Source organism: Glycine soja, chromosome 9, assembly GCF_004193775.1.
Source record: "Glycine soja cultivar W05 chromosome 9, ASM419377v2, whole genome shotgun sequence".
In the NCBI taxonomy this organism is placed as follows: Eukaryota; Viridiplantae; Streptophyta; class Magnoliopsida; order Fabales; family Fabaceae; genus Glycine; species Glycine soja.
In genome coordinates this window covers 25,871,437-25,892,600 of record NC_041010.1, presented here as the reverse complement: position 1 = coordinate 25,892,600, position 21,164 = coordinate 25,871,437, and the positions used below count along the sequence as shown (strand labels likewise).

Here is a 21,164-nt window from a genome sequence, read left to right as displayed (position 1 = left end):
AATTGACAATTAAGACCAATCAGTAATTAAAATGGTACAAAAAAGGTTTAGAAAATAGAAGAAAATGATGGCACATCAAAACCCCCCATACTTAGCCTTTTGCACTCCTGGGCAAAATGAAACAAAGAACAAAATCCAAGGATATCAGAGAGAGACAAACGAAAACATTCACATATTTCTCAATGAACATCAAGGAATGAAAGTAATGGGTAACATCTAACATAAGGAGATCTGAAAAGTCAAGACATTCATGAAAATCATCCAAGCAACCCAATCATGGCAAAATAGTTAATCAGCTCAAGAATGAAAAGTGATAAAGCCTCACAAGATATACACTCTATCTCTCAAGTGTCTAGGCTACTATTTACCCTCAAAGCACCCATGAAAACAAACACCACATAAACTTGGCAAGATTCTAAAATTGACAATCAACCCATAAACACAAGCACATGAGGATCAAAAGGTCTTTTAAGGTTGTAATGGGGCCAAGGACAAGGTATGGAAAAATATGGAATAAGTGGCTAAATCCCAAAGGAATAGAGGAACAATGGGGAATAAGTGCATAATAAGAAAATAAAAAGAAGTAAAGATAAAATTTAAACATAAAGAGTAGAACCAAGAGTCTCATCATTCTTTTGCCATTTAAGATCTTATTCACTCAACTTTATTGCTTTTTTTTTCATTTTCGATTTTTTTTTACTCTATATCCTTTGAGAAACAACATTTCATTCAGCATGTCCAACATTTAACCAATATACAATGTACATCAAGTATGGCCCAAAATACATCATGAAGTATAGCCAACAAAACAAGTTATCCAATGAAACAAAAACCCCCCCACACTTATTCCCAAAACAATTCCAAAGCTCCAAAATTCCTTAAGGATATGGTGATATCATGGTTTTTCACTTAAGGCTTGTAGTGAGCTTCAAAACAAGGAAAGGGAAACAAGGCTCAAAAGGGCTATCAAAGGAATTAATTCAAGGTAAGTCCATTTGGCTAGAAGCTTATAAGAACAAAATTGCCTCAATCATTTCCAAATATGCATGTGAATTAAGACGCATCAACAAGAATCAAGCCAAGGCTATTGTGCAAGCAGTAAATGGGGCAAAACACACCAAATGATTATGATGATGGATGGCTCAAATTCTCACAAAGGTAAACTCATCACTTTCAAATTGAGCTTTCAAAACTATCATGACATGTAGAGAAGAATCAAGGATTTCAAGTCACAAAATGTCAAGAACTTTTATTTTCAAAACAATTACCCATTTCTTGAACATATCCTATAATTCAAAGAAAAACATGCAAAGTCGTACATGCACACAAAATTGACCCAAAATATTAAACTAAAAATCTGACGAAACTAACAACATTAACAAATTAACACAACTAACAAATTAACAAAACCAACAAAACTAGCAAAACCAAAGAACACTCCCCCCCCATACTTAAACAACACATTGTCCTTAATGTAGCACAATTAAAAGATTAAAAACAATTAAATCATCAAATAGAATCGGACAAGTGTAATAAAAGCAAAGAAGGAGATAGGAAAAGAAAAACTCCCTAAGTCATGGTGGAGTAAGGAAGTCTCTTCCACCACTACGTCCACTAAAGAAGGGTTCGTGAGGAATGGCTTAAGTCGATGTCTGTTGACCTTGAAGCTCTTGTTTGTGGAGTCGCTTTTGATCTCAACTGTACCATAAGGAAAAACATTAGTAACAACAAAAGGACCAATCCACTTAGACCTCAACTTACCACTCATGAGTCCAAGCCTAGAATTATACAATAACACTTTTTGCCCAACCACGAAGTCTTTTTTAACTATCATGCTATCATGGAACTTCTTGGTCTTTTCTTTGTAGAACTTGGCATTCTCGTAGGCTTCTAGGCGGATTTCATATAACTCACTCAGTTGCAACTTTCTTTCCTCACCAACTTGATCCATAGAGAAGTTGCAAGTCTTCACTGCCCAGTAAGCTTTGTGCTCAATTTCCACTGGAAGATGGCATGCCTTTCCAAAGACAACCCGATAAGGAGACATTCCTATGGGTGCTTTGTAGGCAGTCCGATGTGCCCAGAGAGCATCATCAAGCCTGGTAATCCAATCTTTCCTGCTTGGCTGCACAATCTTCTCTAAAATTCGCTTGATTTCCCGGTTAGAAATTTCTGCCTGTCCATTGGTCTGGGGGTGGTATGGTGTGGATACCCTGTGTACCACCCCGTACTTTTTAAGCAGGGCATGCATTGTTCTGTTGCAAAAATGGGTTCCATGATCACTAACAATTGCTTTAGGTACTCCAAACCTGCAAAACAGATTAGACCTGACAAAGTTTGCGACAACTTTAGCATCATTAGTTCTAGTGGGCTTGGCTTCCACCCATTTTGAAACATAGTCAACTGCAAGGAGAATGTAAACATAACCAAAAGAGACAGGAAAAGGACCCATGAAATCTATACCCCAGACATCAAACACCTCACAGAATAGCATAGGTTGCTGAGGCATTTGTTGTCGCCATGTAAGTGTATTTCCTGCTCTCTAACACTGCTCACAAGTGCTGCAGATCTTCCACGCATCTTTAAAGATGGTGGGCCAATAAAAACCACAATCAAGCACTTTGCGAGCTGTTCTTTGAACACCCAGATGACCTCCCGGTGCGGAAGAATGACAGAATTGCAGGACTGAGTCAGTCTCATGATCTGGAATGCACTGTCTAATGACCTGATTACTGCACAATTTCCACAAGTAGGGGTCATCCCAAATAAAATGTTTAGCATCACTTTTAATTTTATTTTTTTGGGCCTTAGATGCTAAGGGAGGAAAAACAGAAGCAACTAAATAATTGACAATATTAGCAAACCAGGGAGTAGAAAGAGAGTCAGAAATACTATACAGTATATACAAATGATCATCCGGGAAATCATCCCGAATAGGTGAATCTGCATCAGATACACGTTCGATCCGACTCAAATGATCAGCAACTAGATTTTGTGCTCCGCTCCTATCACGGATCTCCAAGTCAAACTCTTGGATCCAGAGCATCCATCGGATCAACCTAGGCTTAGAATCAGCCTTCTTCAACAAGTACTTTAGAGCTGCATGGTCAGTATAAACAATAATGCGGGTACCAAGCAAATAAGATCGAAATTTTTCAAGAGCAAAAACTATGGCTAGAAGCTCTTTCTCAGTAGTAGTATAATTCGCTTGGGCAGCATCTAAAGTCCTAGAAGCATAATATATCACCCTGGGCAATTTATCAATTTTCTGAGCAAGGACAGCCCCCAATGCATAATTTGATGCATCACACATAAGCTCAAAAGGGGCTGTCCAGTCGGGTGCCTGGATGATGGGGGTGGTAGTCAGCGCTCTTTTGAGGCAATCAAAAGCCCCTTTGCATCTGCCATTAAAGTCAAACTCCACCTCCTTTTGCAACAAGTTCGACAATGGAAGGGCTACTTTGCTAAAATCCCTTATAAAGCGCCTGTAGAATCCTGCATGACCAAGAAAAGATCACACCTCTCGCACACAAGAGGGGTAAGGCAATTGTGAAATAACAGAAATTTTTGCAGGATCTACTTCAATACCCTTATTGGAAATAATGTGGCCTAAAACTATACCTTGCTCAACCATAAAATGACATTTTTCAAAATTTAGAACAATGTTAGTTTCAATGCATCTATTCAAAACTTTTTCCAAACTATTCAAACAACCATCAAAAGAGGATCCATATACAGTGAAATCATCCATAAACACCTCTATGCAATTTTCTAAAAAATCACTGAAAATACTAATCATGCACCGTTGGAAGGTACCAGGGGCATTGCACAGGCCGAAAGGCATCCTCCTATAGGCAAAAGTGCCGAAGGGGCAGGTGAATGTGGTCTTTTCCTGATCCTCAGGAGCAATAGTAAATTGCATATAACCAGAAAAACCATCAAGGAAACAATAGTGGGATTTACCTGCCAGGCGTTCAAGCATCTGGTCAATGAATGATAGGGGAAAATTGTCCTTTTTGGTAACCTGGTTCAGCCTCCTATAGTCAATGCAGACTCTCCAACTGTTTTGCACCCGAGTAGGAATTAGCTCCTCCTTCTCATTTTTGATCACTGTGAGGCCGGTCTTCTTCGGGACTACCTGGACGGGACTCAACCATTGGCTGTCGGAGATAGGATAAATGATTCCATCTTGCAAAAGCTTGGTTATCTCCTTCTTCACTACATCAAGAATCACCGGGTTGAGTCTTCTCTGTGGCTGTCTTACTGGTTTAGCTCCATCCTCTAAATTTATTCGATGCATACATGTGGATGGGCTAATACCAGGAATGTCTGCCAAGGTCCAGCCTATAGCCTTCTTATGCTTCTTGAGAACTGACAACAACTTCTCCTCTTGCTCATCAGGAAGGGAGGCAGATATAATCACTGGAAAACTTTTGCTATCATCCAAGTAAGCGTATTTTAAATTTGATGGCAGAGGCTTCAATTCTGGTGTGGTCGGCTGCACAGTGGTAGAAGGAGATGGTTTCTCAGCCTTTACCTCATAAAGAAAGTCAGAGGTATGTGTACTTCCTGAAACATGGTTAGTCCTATCTGACTCTATAAAATCAATCTCAAGAGGTAAAACACCACCACCAGACATGCAATCAATATCACTCTCAGATTCACTCTCAGCATCAAATTCAGACACATGATCAAGTACAATTTCAGACTCAATGCATGAAGAGTGAGAGGCATGCAGATTAGAATAAAGATCAGTCATGTATTCATCAACAACATGGTCAATTATTTCAGCACGAAATACAGAAAGATCTTCAGATGGGTATTTCATAGCATCCAGAATATTAAAATGAACAATTATATCACCAAACTCCATGGATAGTGTGCCTGCATAAACATCTATCTTAGTTCTAGCAAATTTCATAAAGGGTCTGCCTAGAATGATGGGAACTGATCCTTGAGAAAATCCATCTTCCATATTCAAAATATAAAAATCAACAGGGAAAATCAGTTCACCAACTCTAACTAAGACATCTTCTATGAAACCAACAGGGTAGGCAACACTTCTATTAGCTAAATGAATTACCGCATCAGTTGACTGCAAGGGACCTAGAGATAGAGAATTAAAAATAGACAGAGGCATAACACTAACAGAAGCTCCTAAATCTAGCATGGCATTGTCAAACTTACTATTCCCTATAATACAAGGTATGCTGAATGTACCTGGATCTTTGCATTTTTCAGGAATTTGAGGAACAAATTTACCAATCAATGCGGAGACATTTCTGCCCATGCTAATCCGTTCACTTCCTTTAAGCTTCCGCTTATTAGTGCACAGCTCCTTCAAGAATTTGGCATATCTTGGAATTTGCTTTATTGCATCCAACAGAGGTATGTTTACCTCTACTTTTCTAAACGTGTCCAAGATCTCTTTCTCTGCCTCTTCCATTTTTTTGTTGGAAACTGCTCTTGGAGGGAATGGAAGAGGGGGAATGTGCTGCTTCTGCAAATCAGAATTACCTGTGGAAGAAGATTCACCTGCACAGAAATTGTTAGGTAAATTTTTGTCATCACCTTTTTCTAGAGTAGAGTGAAGTTTGGCAGGTTCATTTTCAGATGAGGAAGGTGCTACGGGTTGAGGTCCTTGACACTGCTTTCCCGACCTCAATGAAATGGCACTGACATTTTTGGGATTTTGGACAGCTTGAGAAGGCAGCTTGTCAGAATTCTGGGACTGTTGTTGATTCAATTGGGTAGCCAATTGTCCCATCTGATTGGTTAAGCTCTGAATGGAGGCTCTGGTCTCTTGCTGAAACTGCATGTTCTGCATAGTCATTTGCCTCACAAGTTCTTTGAGGGAAGGTTGTGGAGGGGCCTCAACTGTTGGTTGTTTTTGGGGTTGTTGCTGTTGTTGGATTGGTGGAGGAATGTATGGTCTGCTTGGGCCAGCAACATTTTGGAAGGAAGGAGCAGGCTGTTGTTGTTGTTGCTGAGGGCTGGACCATATGAGGTTAGGGTGATTCCTCCATCCAGGGTTGTATCTGTTGCTGGAGAGGTCATAATTGTTCTGCTGTGGTTGATTTTGCTGTTGAGGTTGAGGAGGTCTATTGTAAATATTTGCAGCATAAGCTTCAGGCTGCTCAATCGCTCCAGGTTGCTGCATGGAAGGGCAAAGGTCTGTATGGTGGTCAGCAAAGTAGCACAAACCACAAACCCTTGCAACAGGTACAGATTTCTGATTCAAGGCCAGCTGGGTTACCAAGTTAACCAATGCATCCAGTTTGCCTTCAAGCTTCTTAGTCTCAGATGATGCAGCTGAGTTTGTAGCTACCTCATGCACTCCTCTAATGACTATGGCATCATTTCTGGCGCTAAACTGCTGAGAGTTGGAAGCCATCTTCTCAATTAAATTTCTGGCTTCAGCAGGAGTCATGTCTCCAAGGGCTCCACCACTGGCAGCATCTATCATACTTCTCTCCATATTACTGAGTTCTTCATAAAAATATTGGAGAAGAAGCTGCTCCGAAATCTGTTGGTGAGGGCAACTGGCACATAGTTTTTTAAATCGCTCCCAGTACTTATACAGGCTCTCTCCACTGAGTTGTCTAATACCTGAGATATCTTTCCTGATGGTTGTGGTCCTGGAAGCAGGGAAATTTTTTTCTAAGAATTCTCTCTTAAGGTCATCCCAGCTCGTGATGAACCTTCGAGCAAGGTAATACAGCCAGTCCTTTGCCACTCCCTCCAGAGAATGAGGAAAAACCTTCAGAAATATGTGATCCTCCTGGACATCTGGGGGTTTCATGGTGGAGCAGACAATATGAAATTCCTTCAAATGTTTGTGCGGGTCTTCACCTGCAAGGCCATGAAACTTTGGAAGCAAATGAATCAGTCCAGTTTTAAGAACATATGGGACATCCTCATCAGGGTATTGGATGCACAAGCTTTCGTAGGTGAAATCAGGTGCAGCCATTTCCCTTAGAGTCCTCTCACGGGGTGGAGGTTGTGCCATGTTCTCAGAATGTGCAAAATCAGAATGCTCAGAATCAGAATGCTCAAAATTATAATGCTCAAGATCAGGATGTTCAAAATCACCAATAACAGAATGCACAGATTCACCAGTAATGGAATGCTCAGAATGATCAAAAGGTATAAAATGATGCCTAACTAATCTATGAAATGTCCTATCTATCTCAGGATCAAAGGGTTGTAAGTCAGATGGATTGCCTCTAGTCATACACTACATTCAGCATGCACACAACTAGTTGCCTTGTCATGTAAATAAAGGTGTAGGTTTGAACTACAGCTACCCTAAAATGATATCCAAATGACTTGAAATTTTGTGAGCAACCTTATAAAATGATGAGAAGATAGCACAAAAAATTTCAGACAAAGATTCAAAGTATAACTATGAAAGCTAAAAATGGTAGGTTAAGAAAAAAAAGTGAATAAAACTTGAAAAATAAAAAACTTTTGACAGAATTGCTTTTTTTGGACGATGGAGACCTCAGCCGGCCATAGGCCGGCTACCACGGCGTAGGAAATTTTTTTCTACCCCAAATGCATATATAATAATTGCGATTCTGATAACCGGAGCAAAAGTTATGGCCGTTTGAAGTTTTGACAAACACAAAATTTGCTACTTTTTTGGAACTTTCAAATCTGACCAAACTAAAGGCTCTAGCTATTTTTTCCACAAAATATGGATTAAAAGAAGATACCACAAAAAAATTCAGCCAAAAATAACAACCCTAGCTACTAAAACAAAAAATCACAAATAATTCAACATGGGTGGTCGCTAAAATCCGTCTCTAATTGATTTCTACTACTACTCTGTTTTGCCGCAAGCAAAAGTGGTCGCTAAGTCCGTCGCAAAACACTATTCACAGCAAAACACCCAAGACTGAAACAGGGGAAACGCTTAATGGGAAAACTGAAACAGAACACACACTAAACAAAATACCAGGACACTAAACAACACTAACACACGTACTAACACAATACTAACAATTAATCATAAAACACGAAAGGATTAAACACACACACTAGCTAGCTATTATGAACCTTTGGACACTGCTCCCCGGCAACGGTGCCAAATTTGATCGAGGCCGTACCCGAATCAAATAAACATGAAAATGCAGTAACTAGGAAGTGATCCTAGGTCGTTTCCCAACGAGCAGTGACAAACCAAATGTTCATAATATACTTGCAGTAACAATAACGATTGGGGGGGGGGGGTTGTTTGTTTTGTGATTAAAGAGCAGAACAAGTAAACTAGAATACGAAACTACTAATATTAAAAACGGGTTGTTTCCTCTGATCCAGAAGCCATTCTCTTATCCTGAGTTATGGAGAATTTGTCCCTAACAGTCAACCACTTAATCCAACCCTATTTCAATTTACTAAGCGAAAATCAACTTAGGGTTTTCAATACGTGATTAGGCACCACATACACCAGTTAGCCCTTCGTCCATTAAGCATGAACGCAAATTAGGCTCAGAGGCAATTAATCGAACATGAAGCGTGCATTGATTAATATTCACGAATTTGGGATAACTGGTGAAGGGAAAACTGCCAGGAAACCACATTACAAGCAAAACCTCAAAGAGAGTTGGGCTTCGTCCTCAAAAGGAAACAACACCAGAAAATCTAGCCTTCCATGGATTCAAACAGAAAACGCAAATGAAACATGAAGCAGAAACGTAAATGAACAAAAACGTAAATGAACAGAAATGTAGACGAAACAGAAACGTAAATGAGAGTAGAAGAAGAAGCAAGAACGAAATTGTAATTAGAAGTAGAAAACGTAAAATTGCATTACGTGAACAGTAGCATCAAAGCAGAAAACGTAAACCCTAAAACAAAAGCTCTGAATAATGAATAGCATAACATAATGCCTTGCACGAATCCCAAGGCTGCTATTTAAAAAGAGTCACTCCAAGTCACTGGGCCCTATTACAATACTCTGGCCCAAAACGAAATAAACACTGAACAACATAAAATAAAATTGCGAAATTTCCTAATTAACTAAGGTAAGCGCTGCTTAATTTGCCCTCTTCAAGTCCATAACCAAAATCCGGATTAAGCCCAATGTTTCATTAATTCCTGAAATTAGATTAAAAACATCAAATTAGCTAAATGAGCCCAAATAATAAAACTGCCTGATTAATTGACAATTAAGACCAATCAGTAATTAAAATGGTGCAAAAAGGGTTTAGAAAATAGAAAAAAATGATGGCACATCAAGCAGTTAACCAAATCAAGACAAAAATTGAATTCTAAATATCTATTCACAAATCAATCAAAGAATAAATAATAAATGTTTCCACACTGAATTATACTATCTAAGTGGAAAGAAATTCCTCGGCAACGGCGCCAAAAACTTGTTCGTGTGTCGGCAAGTGTACCGATTCACACAAGTTGTAATTAAAATGGTAAGACTGAGTATCGTATTCACAGAGAATTTGTTTCACTCAGACATTGTACATCTAGTATGCAAAAATTTGTATAAACTAAAAGCAAGATAAATATCAAGTTGGGTTATGTACTAAAGTTTATTTGAATATAAACTAAATATCTAGGATTTTAGAAGTGAAAAGAGTCACTTCTAAAACCCTAACTTCACTCCTCTAACCTAAGCTCTCTTTGCTGCTCTCTTTTTGTCGCTTCAGCTTCCCCTTGTGATCTTTTTTTTACTCTCTCTAAAACTCCGCCAAATTCAGTGTTTTAAAGGCTCTTGGATTTTGGCTTAGCGAGCTGGGCGCGCTAAGCGCGAGAAGGGACAATGACCTCGTTGGGAGGCTAGCTGTGCATTGGGCGAGCACATCTCTGACTAATCCTCTTCTAGGGTTTTCCAGCTCACTAATGTTGGATCAAGTGGCCTAGAAATAATTAAGAAGGGGGGTTGAATTAATTATTAATGTGTCTTAACTAGTTAAAAAGTTATCCTTCTTAATGTTACTAGATTCAACTAGGCTTTTACTACAAAGTTAAGAAAGTAAAGAACAGAAACAGAAACAGAAACAGAAACTTAACCAAAAGTAAAAGCGGCAATTAAAAGTACACAACGAAAATTAAAGAGTGTTGGGAAGAAGAAGACAAACATAAGATTTATACTGGTTCGGCCATAATCCGTGCCTACATCCAGTCCCCAAGCAACCAACGGTTCTTGAGATTTCTTTCAACCTTGTAAAATCCTTTACAAGCCAAAGATCCACAAGGGATGTACCCTCCCTTGTTCTCTTTGAACAACCAAGTGGATGTACCCTCCTCTTGAACTGATCCACAATGAGATATACCCTCTCTTGTTCTCAGTATAACAACCCAAGTAGATGTACCCTCTACTTGTACCACAAAGGATGTACCCTCCAATATGTTAGGACAAAAAATTCTCAAGCGGTTAGTCCTTTGAATCTTTGTAAGGGGAAACAAAAGATATCTTAGGCGGTTAGTCCTTTGAAATCTTTTGTTTAAGGGGAAGGGAAGAATCAAAAGAATTCTCAGGTGATTAGTCCTTTGAATTCTCTTGGAAGAGAGAAGAGAGACACAAAAGAATTCAGGCGGTTAGTCCTTCTATTTTTTGGCAAAGGGAGAAGAGAGACACAAAAGAATTCAGGCGGTTAGTCCTTCTATTTTTTGGCAAAGGGAGAAGAGAGACACAAAAGAATTCAGGCGGTTAGTCCTTCTATTCTTTTGGCAAAGGGAGAAGAGAAGAAAAGATAGCGCACTTTTGTTTTCTGCAGAATTTTCACTTGCAGAAAAACAAGGTTTGGAAAAACAAAACTTAGAAAGCTTTTTGGCAAAGGAAGAACAAGAAGAGAGGTTTCATAGAAAGGAATTCTTAGATGTTCTAAAAAATTGTTAAAGAGTTGTAAAAGTCTATTGAATGTAAGTCAAGGTCTTACTTTTATAGACTCTTCATGTCTGGTCAAGAAAACCATTAAAAGAGTTATAACCTTGAGAAAATCATGTCAAGAGTTACAACTTTTGACCTTTTATTCAAAAGTTATCACTGGTAATCGATTACCATAATCATGTAATCGATTACACAATGCATTTTATGAAAAGTTGTGACTCTTCACAATTGGATTTGAATTCCAACGTTTAGATACACTGGTAATCGATTACCAATATAGTGTAATCGATTACACTATTTGAAAAATATTTTGGAACATTGCAAATCAGTTAAAAACATTTTGAAATCAAATTTGGTCATTGGTAATCGATTACATGAAACTGGTAATTGATTACCAGAGAGTAAATACTCTGGTAACTTAGAAATTTTTTTAGAAAACTCTTTTGTAAAACAAAATTGTGCTGTGTTTGGATTTTTTGAAAAAATACTTCCCTTGTGAAGTCTTGACTATTGCTTCTCGATTTCTTCTCTTGAATCTTGAAATCAACTTCTCTTGAATCTTGAATCTTGATCTTGATTGTTCTTGAATCTTGAAACTTAATTGTTCTTGAATCTTGATTCTTTGAGACTTGATTCTTGAAGCCTGATTCTTTGGAACTTGCTTAACTCTTGATTCTTTGGCATCATCAAAATAATCTTGGAAGTCATTGCTTCCACAGCTAAGTGAGTTGTATTCCTCGATTAGCGAATGACACTCGCTTAGCGGATCTGCCTCACTTAGCGAGTCATCAACTACTTGAACCTTATCTTCTTTTGGCCTGAAACTGAAGTGGTTTCAACATTAATTCACAAAATGAGAGTATCTACTCTATAAAATCACACTAAACATGAAAATATGTACAATTCATACAAAAAAACCATAAATTGGAGGTAAAGCGCTAATTCCATGCAAATATTTAATACAAAACTAAGTCGTGAATAGCAACTAACAGTCCTATGTTAGATGATAAGTTGTTCATAGGATGTCAACCTCTTAGGATGTTATGATGTCTTTGATGTTTTGCATATCATTGCCCTAGTTCAAAAATAAAAAATATTATTTTTGTTCTCATCATTAACTTTAAATTAGTTTATTGTTAATATATATGGCAAATAAAATGAATAATATTAATTAAAACATATTTAACACCTTTAAGTATATAAATAAGTAAATAAAATGCATACTGACAGATCAACTTTTTAATCCTAAAACAATTCATTTTTTTCAATAAAAGATGATTTTTTTTTCTCATAATAAACATATTTATTCAAATAACTTGCGTTCGCCCTGCTGCATACTAATAAATATATATTAACCTAACTTATAGCAGCCCAAAGAGACTAGGTTTGTTCAAATTAAGTTCTATCCAAATATAAGTTTGATTAATTTTCTTAACAAAAATTGCAATGAAAACTACACCTCTACTAGAGATCATTGTTTTAATATGTAAATATATAGAGAGAGGGGGAGAGGGGAGCAATAGAGAGATTGTAAAAGTGGTCCTTGAACATTACAACTTATGATAAAATGGTCTTAAAAATTTAATGATAAAACTAATTTGTCGCACTTTCTCCACATCCATGGACTAAATTTATATTTTTATCTTTTAGGGATCAATTTGTCACCGCATCACACTTTTGATTATTTAGCTTTAAATCAATATATCTTTATTTTTTTGGTGAATATCAATATATCTTTATTAGCACACTCTGTAGACAAACCTTTGTTTTTAGAGGGTGTAGACAAACTTATTATGTAGAAAATTTTTCATGTGCATACAAGTTTAAATTAATTAATTTGCAAATTATCTTTACAAGACATTTTTTTTTAATATGGATTACTATACCAGATAAAGTATTCGTTCAATACGAGAGGACACCTGGTGTGTCCAACCGAGTACCCTCTCACCTATATACCCACATATTTCATATAGCACGTCTCGACTTTCAATATAGGCAAGTGATGAGTAACATTCAGCCATGATTATTGCCAATAAACATGCTTAACGGTAATTACTTGATTAGAAGTACCTAAACAAAATTAAGAGACGTATTACTTAACTGGTGATTAGGAAGTGCAGACCCATAAACCCCAGGCCCAATAAGGCCAGTATAAAAAGGGGAGAACCCCCAAGTAAGAGGACTAATTCATTCTTAAATATTCACTAAATATCGTCTACCGCTCTAAGTCGAACCCTTACATGACCATTGGAGTGTCTTTTGCAGGTACCCCCCCCCCCCCTTGCTCTTTTGAACTTGCACACACCAGAGACTTCAGCAAGGAACCATCCAAGAAGACCCTTCGACATAAGGGTAAGTGTTCAGTCCATTTCTGACAAGAACATTTTGGTATCCATCATGGGGCTGTATAAGTTATATCCCATCCCCAAGAGATTATGGCAATAACAAGAACTTGAACCAATACAACAACAATGGAGCAACCGAATGATCAATAGAACAAAGAGATTCATGTAGAGGACCAAACTGATTTGTCCTCTATAATGCAAAGGTTACAAGCTCAGGTCTCATAAATGCAAAGGCATCATGCTAAGGAAGTTATAGCCCTTAGGTCCGAGAAAACCCACCTGCGGGAAGCTCACAGGTCACGACAACCTAAGGCAAGCCCACCTAAAGGAGGGGAGGCTGAGTCAACCATAGTCGACTTCCCTAGAGCTACCAACTTAAGTGTGCGTCCGAACATTGATCCCTATCCCTTAACACCTTGGGAAGGCGGTTGTTGCAATTCAAGAACCCCTTTGTCACCTTGGGATTAAAAGGCATATTACTTAACTGGTAATCGGGAAGTGCAGGCTCATAGACCCCAGGCACAGTAAGGTCAATATAAAAAGGGGAGAACCCCCCCAGGTAAAAAGATTAATTCATTCTTAAATATTTCACTATCGTCTACTGCTCTGAGCTAAACCCTTACTTGAACGTTGGAATGTCTTTTGTAGGTATCCCCCCCTCGCTCTTTCGAACTTACACACACTAGAAACTTCAGTAAGGAACTGTCAGATAAGACCCTTCGATACAGTAAAAGACCCTTCAACATAAGGGTAAGTGTTTTGTCCATTTGTAATAGAAACATTTTACCATGCATATTAAATTTATATCGATGTATTGTGCGAGAAAATTATGTATTTCAAGGAGACTTACCCTTTGGGATCCATCAAACCCTCCTCAACTATTAATATGATATGAACATAATTACACTGTGGTGACTATACCAACTAACAAATAAGATGACCGAAAAAGACCAATAACAAGATACTCCTAATCCAACAAACATCTACTATCAACTTAAGTAAATAAGTAATTGACATAGTGCATCTGTAACAACCAATGATACTGTAGTGTTGTTTATCTGCAAAATAATCTTATCGAATCCTTATATTTGTTACAGATTATGGACATTCTGTGATTTTTCCTATGTCACACTTAATGTACAATCAATGTATCCTTGCATTATCGCCATCATGTTGAGGTGGGATACACACAGATAGAATCTGAACCTCAGCATGCTGCGCATAATTGCTGTTCGAAGAAGTTTGAACGCCATTAGGTTCAGCCAACATCTGGAAATATGCATGAGGTCCCCATCCTGCAAAAGAAATTGATTTTTTTTAATTAAAATATAAACACATTATTTTGGAAGTTGTTAATTAATTTCTTTTCTCCTTCAAAATCTACAAAAGAACCACACTAGACTATATTGAACATGGTTAAAGGATGACAAAGAGAAGTACAGGAATCATTATGGTAACTAATATATAACAAGTACCTCCTACTCACAAAACTAGAGAAGTAGATGGAAACTTAGCAGTTGAGCTGATAGTATTGTTTAACTGACGTGACATGACATAAGCACTTGCATGCATAAATATTTTATTAGGACGACTTAGATGTATTGTAAGTACTCTTTATGTTGTTATTCTATTATCGAAACTTAAGTTTCACTTCAGTAACCTACACAATAATAGTTACACTAAGAGCACCTCCAATGGAGATGCTTGAGTGCAGTGGGCTTCATAAGAGTTCTTTTTTTATTCGAATGGGCTTAATAAGAGTTGATGCTTAAAGAGTCATGCATTAATTGGAGGAAATTCTTAATAAGTGTGGGTGAAGCACAACGTGTTTATTTACCCACTGGTACTTCTATGAAGCAATAAAAAAATGCTTATATAATCAATGAGCATTTATTTATGAAAAAAGTGAAGATGTAATAATAAAAAAAATATGAAAGGTAAGGATGTGGTCACTTGTGGGACCTATATATTTAGTAAAATTCTTAAAGTTGTTCAGTTGAAAAGAAGAGTTGTAAAAGTTGTAAACTAAAATGTAAAAATGAGTGATTTGTAATGGTGTGGAATCACTTAAGACGTAATAAACAATAAAAAAAAAAATAAAAAATGTTGGTTACAGATACTCCAAAGGTTGGCACATTTATAGAGGTAAAACCACAGTTTTCATTGGAAAACAACATTAAATAAATGATTAACCACAAAACATAGATACCAATCTATGACATTGTCCCCTCAATAAAAAAAAAAAAAAACTGAGACATTGTCTAACTTTTGTCCACTAAGTGATAGAAATTCACTAATTTCCTACCCTTTATGGTACTATAGAGGGAGTAATATGTAAAAGTAATTAGTTAATTACAAGAATTGATAAAAAAAATTGATACAAAAAATTAGTTAATTACAAGAGAGCCATCTTAAAGGTGAAACGTACTACCAAAAAAAGAAAAAAATATATCCATGAATCAGAGGCTGGGCCGTAGGTTGAAAACTCACATTTTGTCCAGAAAGGAAAGTGATCCCAATCTAACCCAAATCAAATTAAATTTTAATTTTAAATACAGAAATTAATTAATTAATTTTCAAAATAAGTTATGTGCAAACAAAAAGTTTCGGACAGAATATTGCTGCCCACTTTTTATGCCTTTGTAGTTTTACTTCATAAACAACTAAGTCCCATGTTAGTGCTAAAACTTAGCAATAATGATAATATCTTAAAAGTATGCTCCTGAGCAAAACAGCATAACATGCTACATTGATAACACTTACCCTTCCAACAGTTCATAAATAAGGACAATATATTGTCATAAAAGTTCTCTAAAAATTGAACAACATTATGATATTAATTAAATTTATAAAGCATTTGTTAAAATGACTGGCAATATGATAAAACAATAAACCCCTGCTTCTATTTTAGTTATGGTAGGCAAGTTAACTGCTATAACTTCATAAGGCAGACCGCCATAATGATTTCCAATTAATCTATTTTTAATCTTAGTTCTGCTAAATGATTCGTTAAGCAACAAGTAACATGCTCAGCAACTGAATTTTTGAAGTCCCGGTAACAATAGCATCACATGAAGATATAAGGTGACTTGGATGGTTAAGGAAGAATGGAAGAGTGGAAAGGTCAGATTTGATCCTTTCTACTAACAAAAACTAACATTTGTCAGTAAAAAAAACATGTAGCATGTGTTTAAAAATTATTCCTTTCAAGAGTTTGACAAACGTGCTTTTCATCCCTAAACAGAATCTAGTTATTAATAACGTCAATTATTGCCCAGAAAATCCAATAACACAACCAAAGTTTAGCTTGTGATGCGCAATTAACATATTTCTTGAAAACAGATATGACAACTATTTGATATAGGCAAAATTGAACTTTTGATCTCCCACTTTAACTCCAATTTCGCATTTGGTCTTCCTGTTTTATAAAATCCTGCAATGTTGGTCCAGGACGCCTCAATTGGATGTTGACCGTTAAATAGTGATGTTGACTGTTATGTGTCACGTTCTTATTGGATTATAACTGTCACGTGTCATGTTCATTGGATGTCAACTCCATGAAAGATGAAATACATTATTGCTTTCATTGACCAACACGTGGTAGTTATCATCCAATAAGAACGTGACACGTGGTAGTCAAAATCACTATTTAACGGTCAACGTCCAATTGAGGTCTGAAAGACCAATATTGCACTATTTTACAAAATAGAGGGACCTAATTCGTGAATTAAATTACTGGGGAATCAAATCCAAAATTATAGATAAACCGAAAGACCAAAAATACATTTGATATATTAAACTGTAACAAATAATCCGACTACTACATACATAAGAAAAAGCACATCATAACAATAACGTCAACAGATAATAAAAAGTTTAAAAGTATAAATTCATGGACATACCATCTGTGTCATATGGAGGTGGAAAGAATTGTAAGTAACAAAAGGAAGAGATTGTCAAACCTGCATAAAAGCTCGTATAAAAAGTCTGGAGAAAAGTATATTTACATATTAATAAATCAAACAAAGAAAATCCAGTCTTCAACAGACCTATAAGCCCTCCAGTAAAAACATCTTGCCAATGATGCCAATAATCATCAACACGAGAGACAGCAATCATAGCTGCCACAAGAAGCGGAAAGAAAACAATACAAAGCTTTGCAACATGGCCCCTACGGTCAAATGCCTTAATTTTCCCGGATAGATACCATGCAAGAAAACCAAGTCCAGCAAAGGACCCTGCATACCAATAGTTGAATATTTTTTAACATAATTTATTATAAAACGAGAACAAAAATATACATAGGTCTCACTTACAAACCCCAAATGCCCAATAACAAAAAAAAAAAAAATAATAATGCAAATTCTAGTCCTGATATAGTTGTTAGTCATGCAGCAGACAAATTAAATTTCCAAGGTTGAGAGACCAAGTAAGTATTTCCAAAAGCACCAAATCCTTCAAACTTACAAAAATGGTATAAGATTAAATAAATAGGTATTTAATTAAAAAAAATCATTGAACCTGACACATTAATGAAAATTTCAGGCTATGTAACTATTATATTTCCCTAGAAAAACTTTATCGTTGACATATAGGATTTGGAAACTCAAGATTTCTAAATTCAATGGGTTTCCGTTTCACTGTTTAAATTTTATTGTTGTCAATATAGACATGTAGAATGGGACTCGATTGATATTATCATTTAATTATTCAGTTCTTCAAAAGATCTATCATACTATGATGGAGTGAACTTTGATCAACGAGTATTCAATTCTTCCTTCAACTTGGAACCCTGTTTTTTCTAGAACCTGGTATGCTATGTGAAAGTAAGCTTAAGATTACCAATTTATCAATTATGTTGACTTCAAGAGGCAATAAGACCATTGTTTCAACGAAATGTGGAACATGGAGGATATATACCATACATCAAAATAATAACTAATAAGGTCCTAGAGACCCTCAAGTTTGTTCTGGGTACTTACAAGAGGTATGTCCACTTGGAAAACTTTTGTGCCCTTCCTTAATAACACTCTTATCTCCAGTACATCTAACATTCCTTGTTACTGGATCAAACACCTGAACATAACAGTAATCAATACCATATTTCTTTAGCTACGTATCACATGGTAAAGGTATTAAGGAAATCTTGGAAGTTCATAAAATTGAGAACCCACCCCTTTTCCATCAGGGAAACAACGCCAGAAGAAATCTGGGCGTGGCCGTCCAACACCATCTTTGATAGCATCCGTTATCACCGCAGTAATGAGTACAGAAAATAAAAGGCCTGAATATGCATTTGGCAATACATAGGTTAGGCTATAGCAAAGTGATATGCAAAATAAGGTTAGGAAAAGTTTCTAAAAGACAGAAAAGTACCCAAGATAGCATGGTGGAAGTCATAAACATCCTTTCGGATGAGATAGTAAACAAGAATGATTGCTATTGGCAACAATATTGCTACAATCTGTCCCAAAATTTGAAATTTAAGAGTTCATATCTTGAATGTCAATAAAGGTCTATATTAACATAATCTCAACAACAAGGATGAATAGTTTGTTAGAAGCAGAACATACTGGAACAGCCCAAAAGGGTATAGTATTATCTTTCAACGGGTATCTCAAGTCGGACATCATCCCCTCTCCAACAAAACGGTGAAATGGTTCTATCACATTCAAGATCCCATCAATGATAACAAGAAGCAAAAGAATCAACCAGTCATGCATATGTGTCCTTGCCACTTTAGCTCCATGTGATCTGATCGTGTGTCTGTTCAACTGATCTTCTGGCATTTTTCTGCTGCAAATGACAAAATTAGCAATGCTAATTGAAAATCAAAACACCAAAAATATTAAAGAAACACAATGCCAGTAAAAAAAGTACAACTTAGTTCATTTTCACAGTGTTCCTGGACGAGATGAATACAATTTCAATCTGAGTGTAATTCCCTAATTTCAATTCTATTAGTTTCAGTCTTTTAGATAATACTGTGCCCCTTACTCATGCCTGAATGATATTTATAATATAATATCATTGGCATTGCCAGATTAACCGTAGGATCTCATTACACAATTTTATTTTTTCATACAACTACATATCACACAAGCATATTTGAGTACTTCAGCCACAAAATTCACAGTGAACATTTTAACAGAGAACACAAAATTGAACTGAGTGCTCGAAGAATCACTTGTAGCTAGAAAGAAACCCAAAATTCTCAGATCAGTAACTTGAAGCACGGAGAAAAATAACAGAGGGGATTAAATTACTTATTTGGCCCCCTACAGTGTCTTGGTAAACTGATTCTGCAATTTTGATCACAAATGTGAACCGTTTGATCATTTTCCACACCTTTGATAACAGGAAAGCAGTGTCCGAATTGATTATTAGTTTACATTTTACAAAGACAAATTGAGGTTTTTGAAAATTATAAGATCCCGATCAATTTGTTTGGAATTGTAAAAGGTTAGATAGAACATTGCTTGTATCTACAAGAACAACTCGACCAATGGAACTGTAATTAAAAGGAAAGAAGAAAGAGAGCGAGGGACTCACTCACCTGCACGAGGCTCGCTTGGTGTAACGGAATATAGAACAAGAGTGTAAATGTGTGTGTTTTTATTTTTGTGGTGTTGTTGGTGTGTGTGTGTGTGAGAGAGAGAGAGAGAAGGCGGAATTTAAAAGAGGGGAAGGAAGGAGAAGGTGAGTGTGGTTTACGCGGAAAATGACGAAAGGGGAAAGCCTCCGAAATGGAAAAGGAAAAACGGTTTTTTTTTTTTTTTTCTTTAGTTTGTTTATATGTTAATTAATAGTAGCAAAGAGGAAGAAAGGAACCCATTAATTAATAGTAGCAAACAGGAAGAAAGAAAAATACAGAATATCTATTTTAAGCCCACTCCCAGTTTCTGATCAACATTAGTTGTTTTTGACAATGATTACTTCATAATACCATAAGTAACCGAAAAAAGGAAAAACTATTTCATACCCATATCATTAATAATAAAAAATGAAGACAACTACTTATACTAATACTAAAAAAATAAAAAGGAAGAAAGGTAAGTGTAGACTGCAGGAAATTGAAGGAGAGGAAATCAGGAGTGGATAGTGGATGGTGACAGACACAAAATAAAAGGAGAGAGAGAATTGTTCTTTTCTTACTTTCTTTTTTTTCTTTTTATAAATAGGCCAAAGGTATGTGGGGAAGGGTGTTTACATGGCTGCCAAACAGATATCGCAAGTAACGAGGAATTGATAGCATTGATGAGAAGAGAGACGATTTGGACGAAAAAGAATAACGAAAAAATGCTAGAAGTCTAGAAGGAAGAATGGTCATGAGTCATAACATTGACATTTTGACAAAATGATACAAAATTTGCTATTTCTATTTTTTTTCCAAGGGATTGTGACTTCTGTTATATATAGCATTTTTCCGGTATTTATCTAATTCTCAAAGTTCTTTTATCGTTAAATTAAAATAATCGAGAGTTAGAGAAGTATCCAAATAATTTTTTTATTGGTTTCTTATTGATAACGGTTAAATGACACACAAATAAGATCAAGTATCAAAAAATAAGTTTAAGTTGATTTACATGAAACTGAATGACTCTTTTTATACAGGTAAAAATTAGATTTAGGATCTCAATTTCACTCATTAGATATGTTAACATAAGAAGAGAAGAGGCATAGTGGAGAAGGAAAAAGGGAGCCAGGGTTCCATAACATTAGTAATTGTAAAGTTTGTACAATATAAAACACAAAAGCGTAATATATATAAATGACATTAACTAATATATCTAATATTATCTAACATCCTCTCTAAAACTCATGATGCATAAGCACGAAGCATTGGGAATGTCAGTCAGAAAATAAAAGTGTTTAATAGAATGAGATTTGATGAATAAGTCACTAATTTGCATAGCTGAAGAAACAAATGGCAAAGTAATGGTGTTATGTTGAAGATGATGGTGACT

The 21,164-nt window shown here is 36.2% G+C and overlaps 1 protein-coding gene and 1 non-coding gene across 5 annotated transcripts; one reads left to right on the top strand and one right to left on the bottom strand.

The window, feature by feature from the left end:
* The first annotated feature begins 6,524 nt into the window (after nt 1-6,524).
* LOC114369027 lies at nt 6,525-6,631 on the top strand. The gene has a single exon (XR_003657490.1). It is a non-coding gene; the product is annotated as a small nucleolar RNA R71 (small nucleolar RNA).
* A 7,418-nt stretch (nt 6,632-14,049) lies between these two features.
* LOC114425664 (lipid phosphate phosphatase 2-like) lies at nt 14,050-19,963 on the bottom strand. Of its 4 annotated transcripts, none has more exons than XM_028392612.1 (8): nt 19,750-19,963; nt 18,771-18,993; nt 18,574-18,661; nt 18,372-18,481; nt 18,180-18,273; nt 17,247-17,435; nt 17,100-17,159; nt 14,050-14,492 (listed from the first exon to the last, which is right to left on the bottom strand). In XM_028392612.1, the coding sequence occupies exons 2-8, from the start codon at nt 18,984-18,986 to the stop codon at nt 14,341-14,343; spliced, it is 909 nt and encodes a 302-aa protein (XP_028248413.1). In that variant the 5' UTR covers nt 18,987-18,993; nt 19,750-19,963; the 3' UTR covers nt 14,050-14,340. The 4 variants fall into 4 exon arrangements, with proteins under 4 accessions (XP_028248413.1, XP_028248412.1, XP_028248411.1 ...); XM_028392611.1 differs by having other exon boundaries at nt 18,771-18,990; XM_028392610.1 differs by having other exon boundaries at nt 19,754-19,963.
* Between the last annotated feature and the right edge of the window lie 1,201 nt (nt 19,964-21,164).

What these genes read in the sequence shown, in the direction of transcription:
- LOC114425664 (XM_028392612.1), bottom strand. Translation starts at nt 18,986, where the DNA reads ATGCCAGAAGATCAGTTGAACAGACACACGATCAGATCACATGGAGCT. An exon ending in TACCCTTTTGGGCTGTTCCA is followed by an intron (nt 18,662 to 18,770) that starts GTATGTTCTGCT and finishes ATTTTGGGACAG; the next exon opens with ATTGTAGCAATATTGTTGCC. An exon ending in GTTTCCCTGATGGAAAAGGG is followed by an intron (nt 18,274 to 18,371) that starts GTGGGTTCTCAA and finishes TGTTATGTTCAG; the next exon opens with GTGTTTGATCCAGTAACAAG.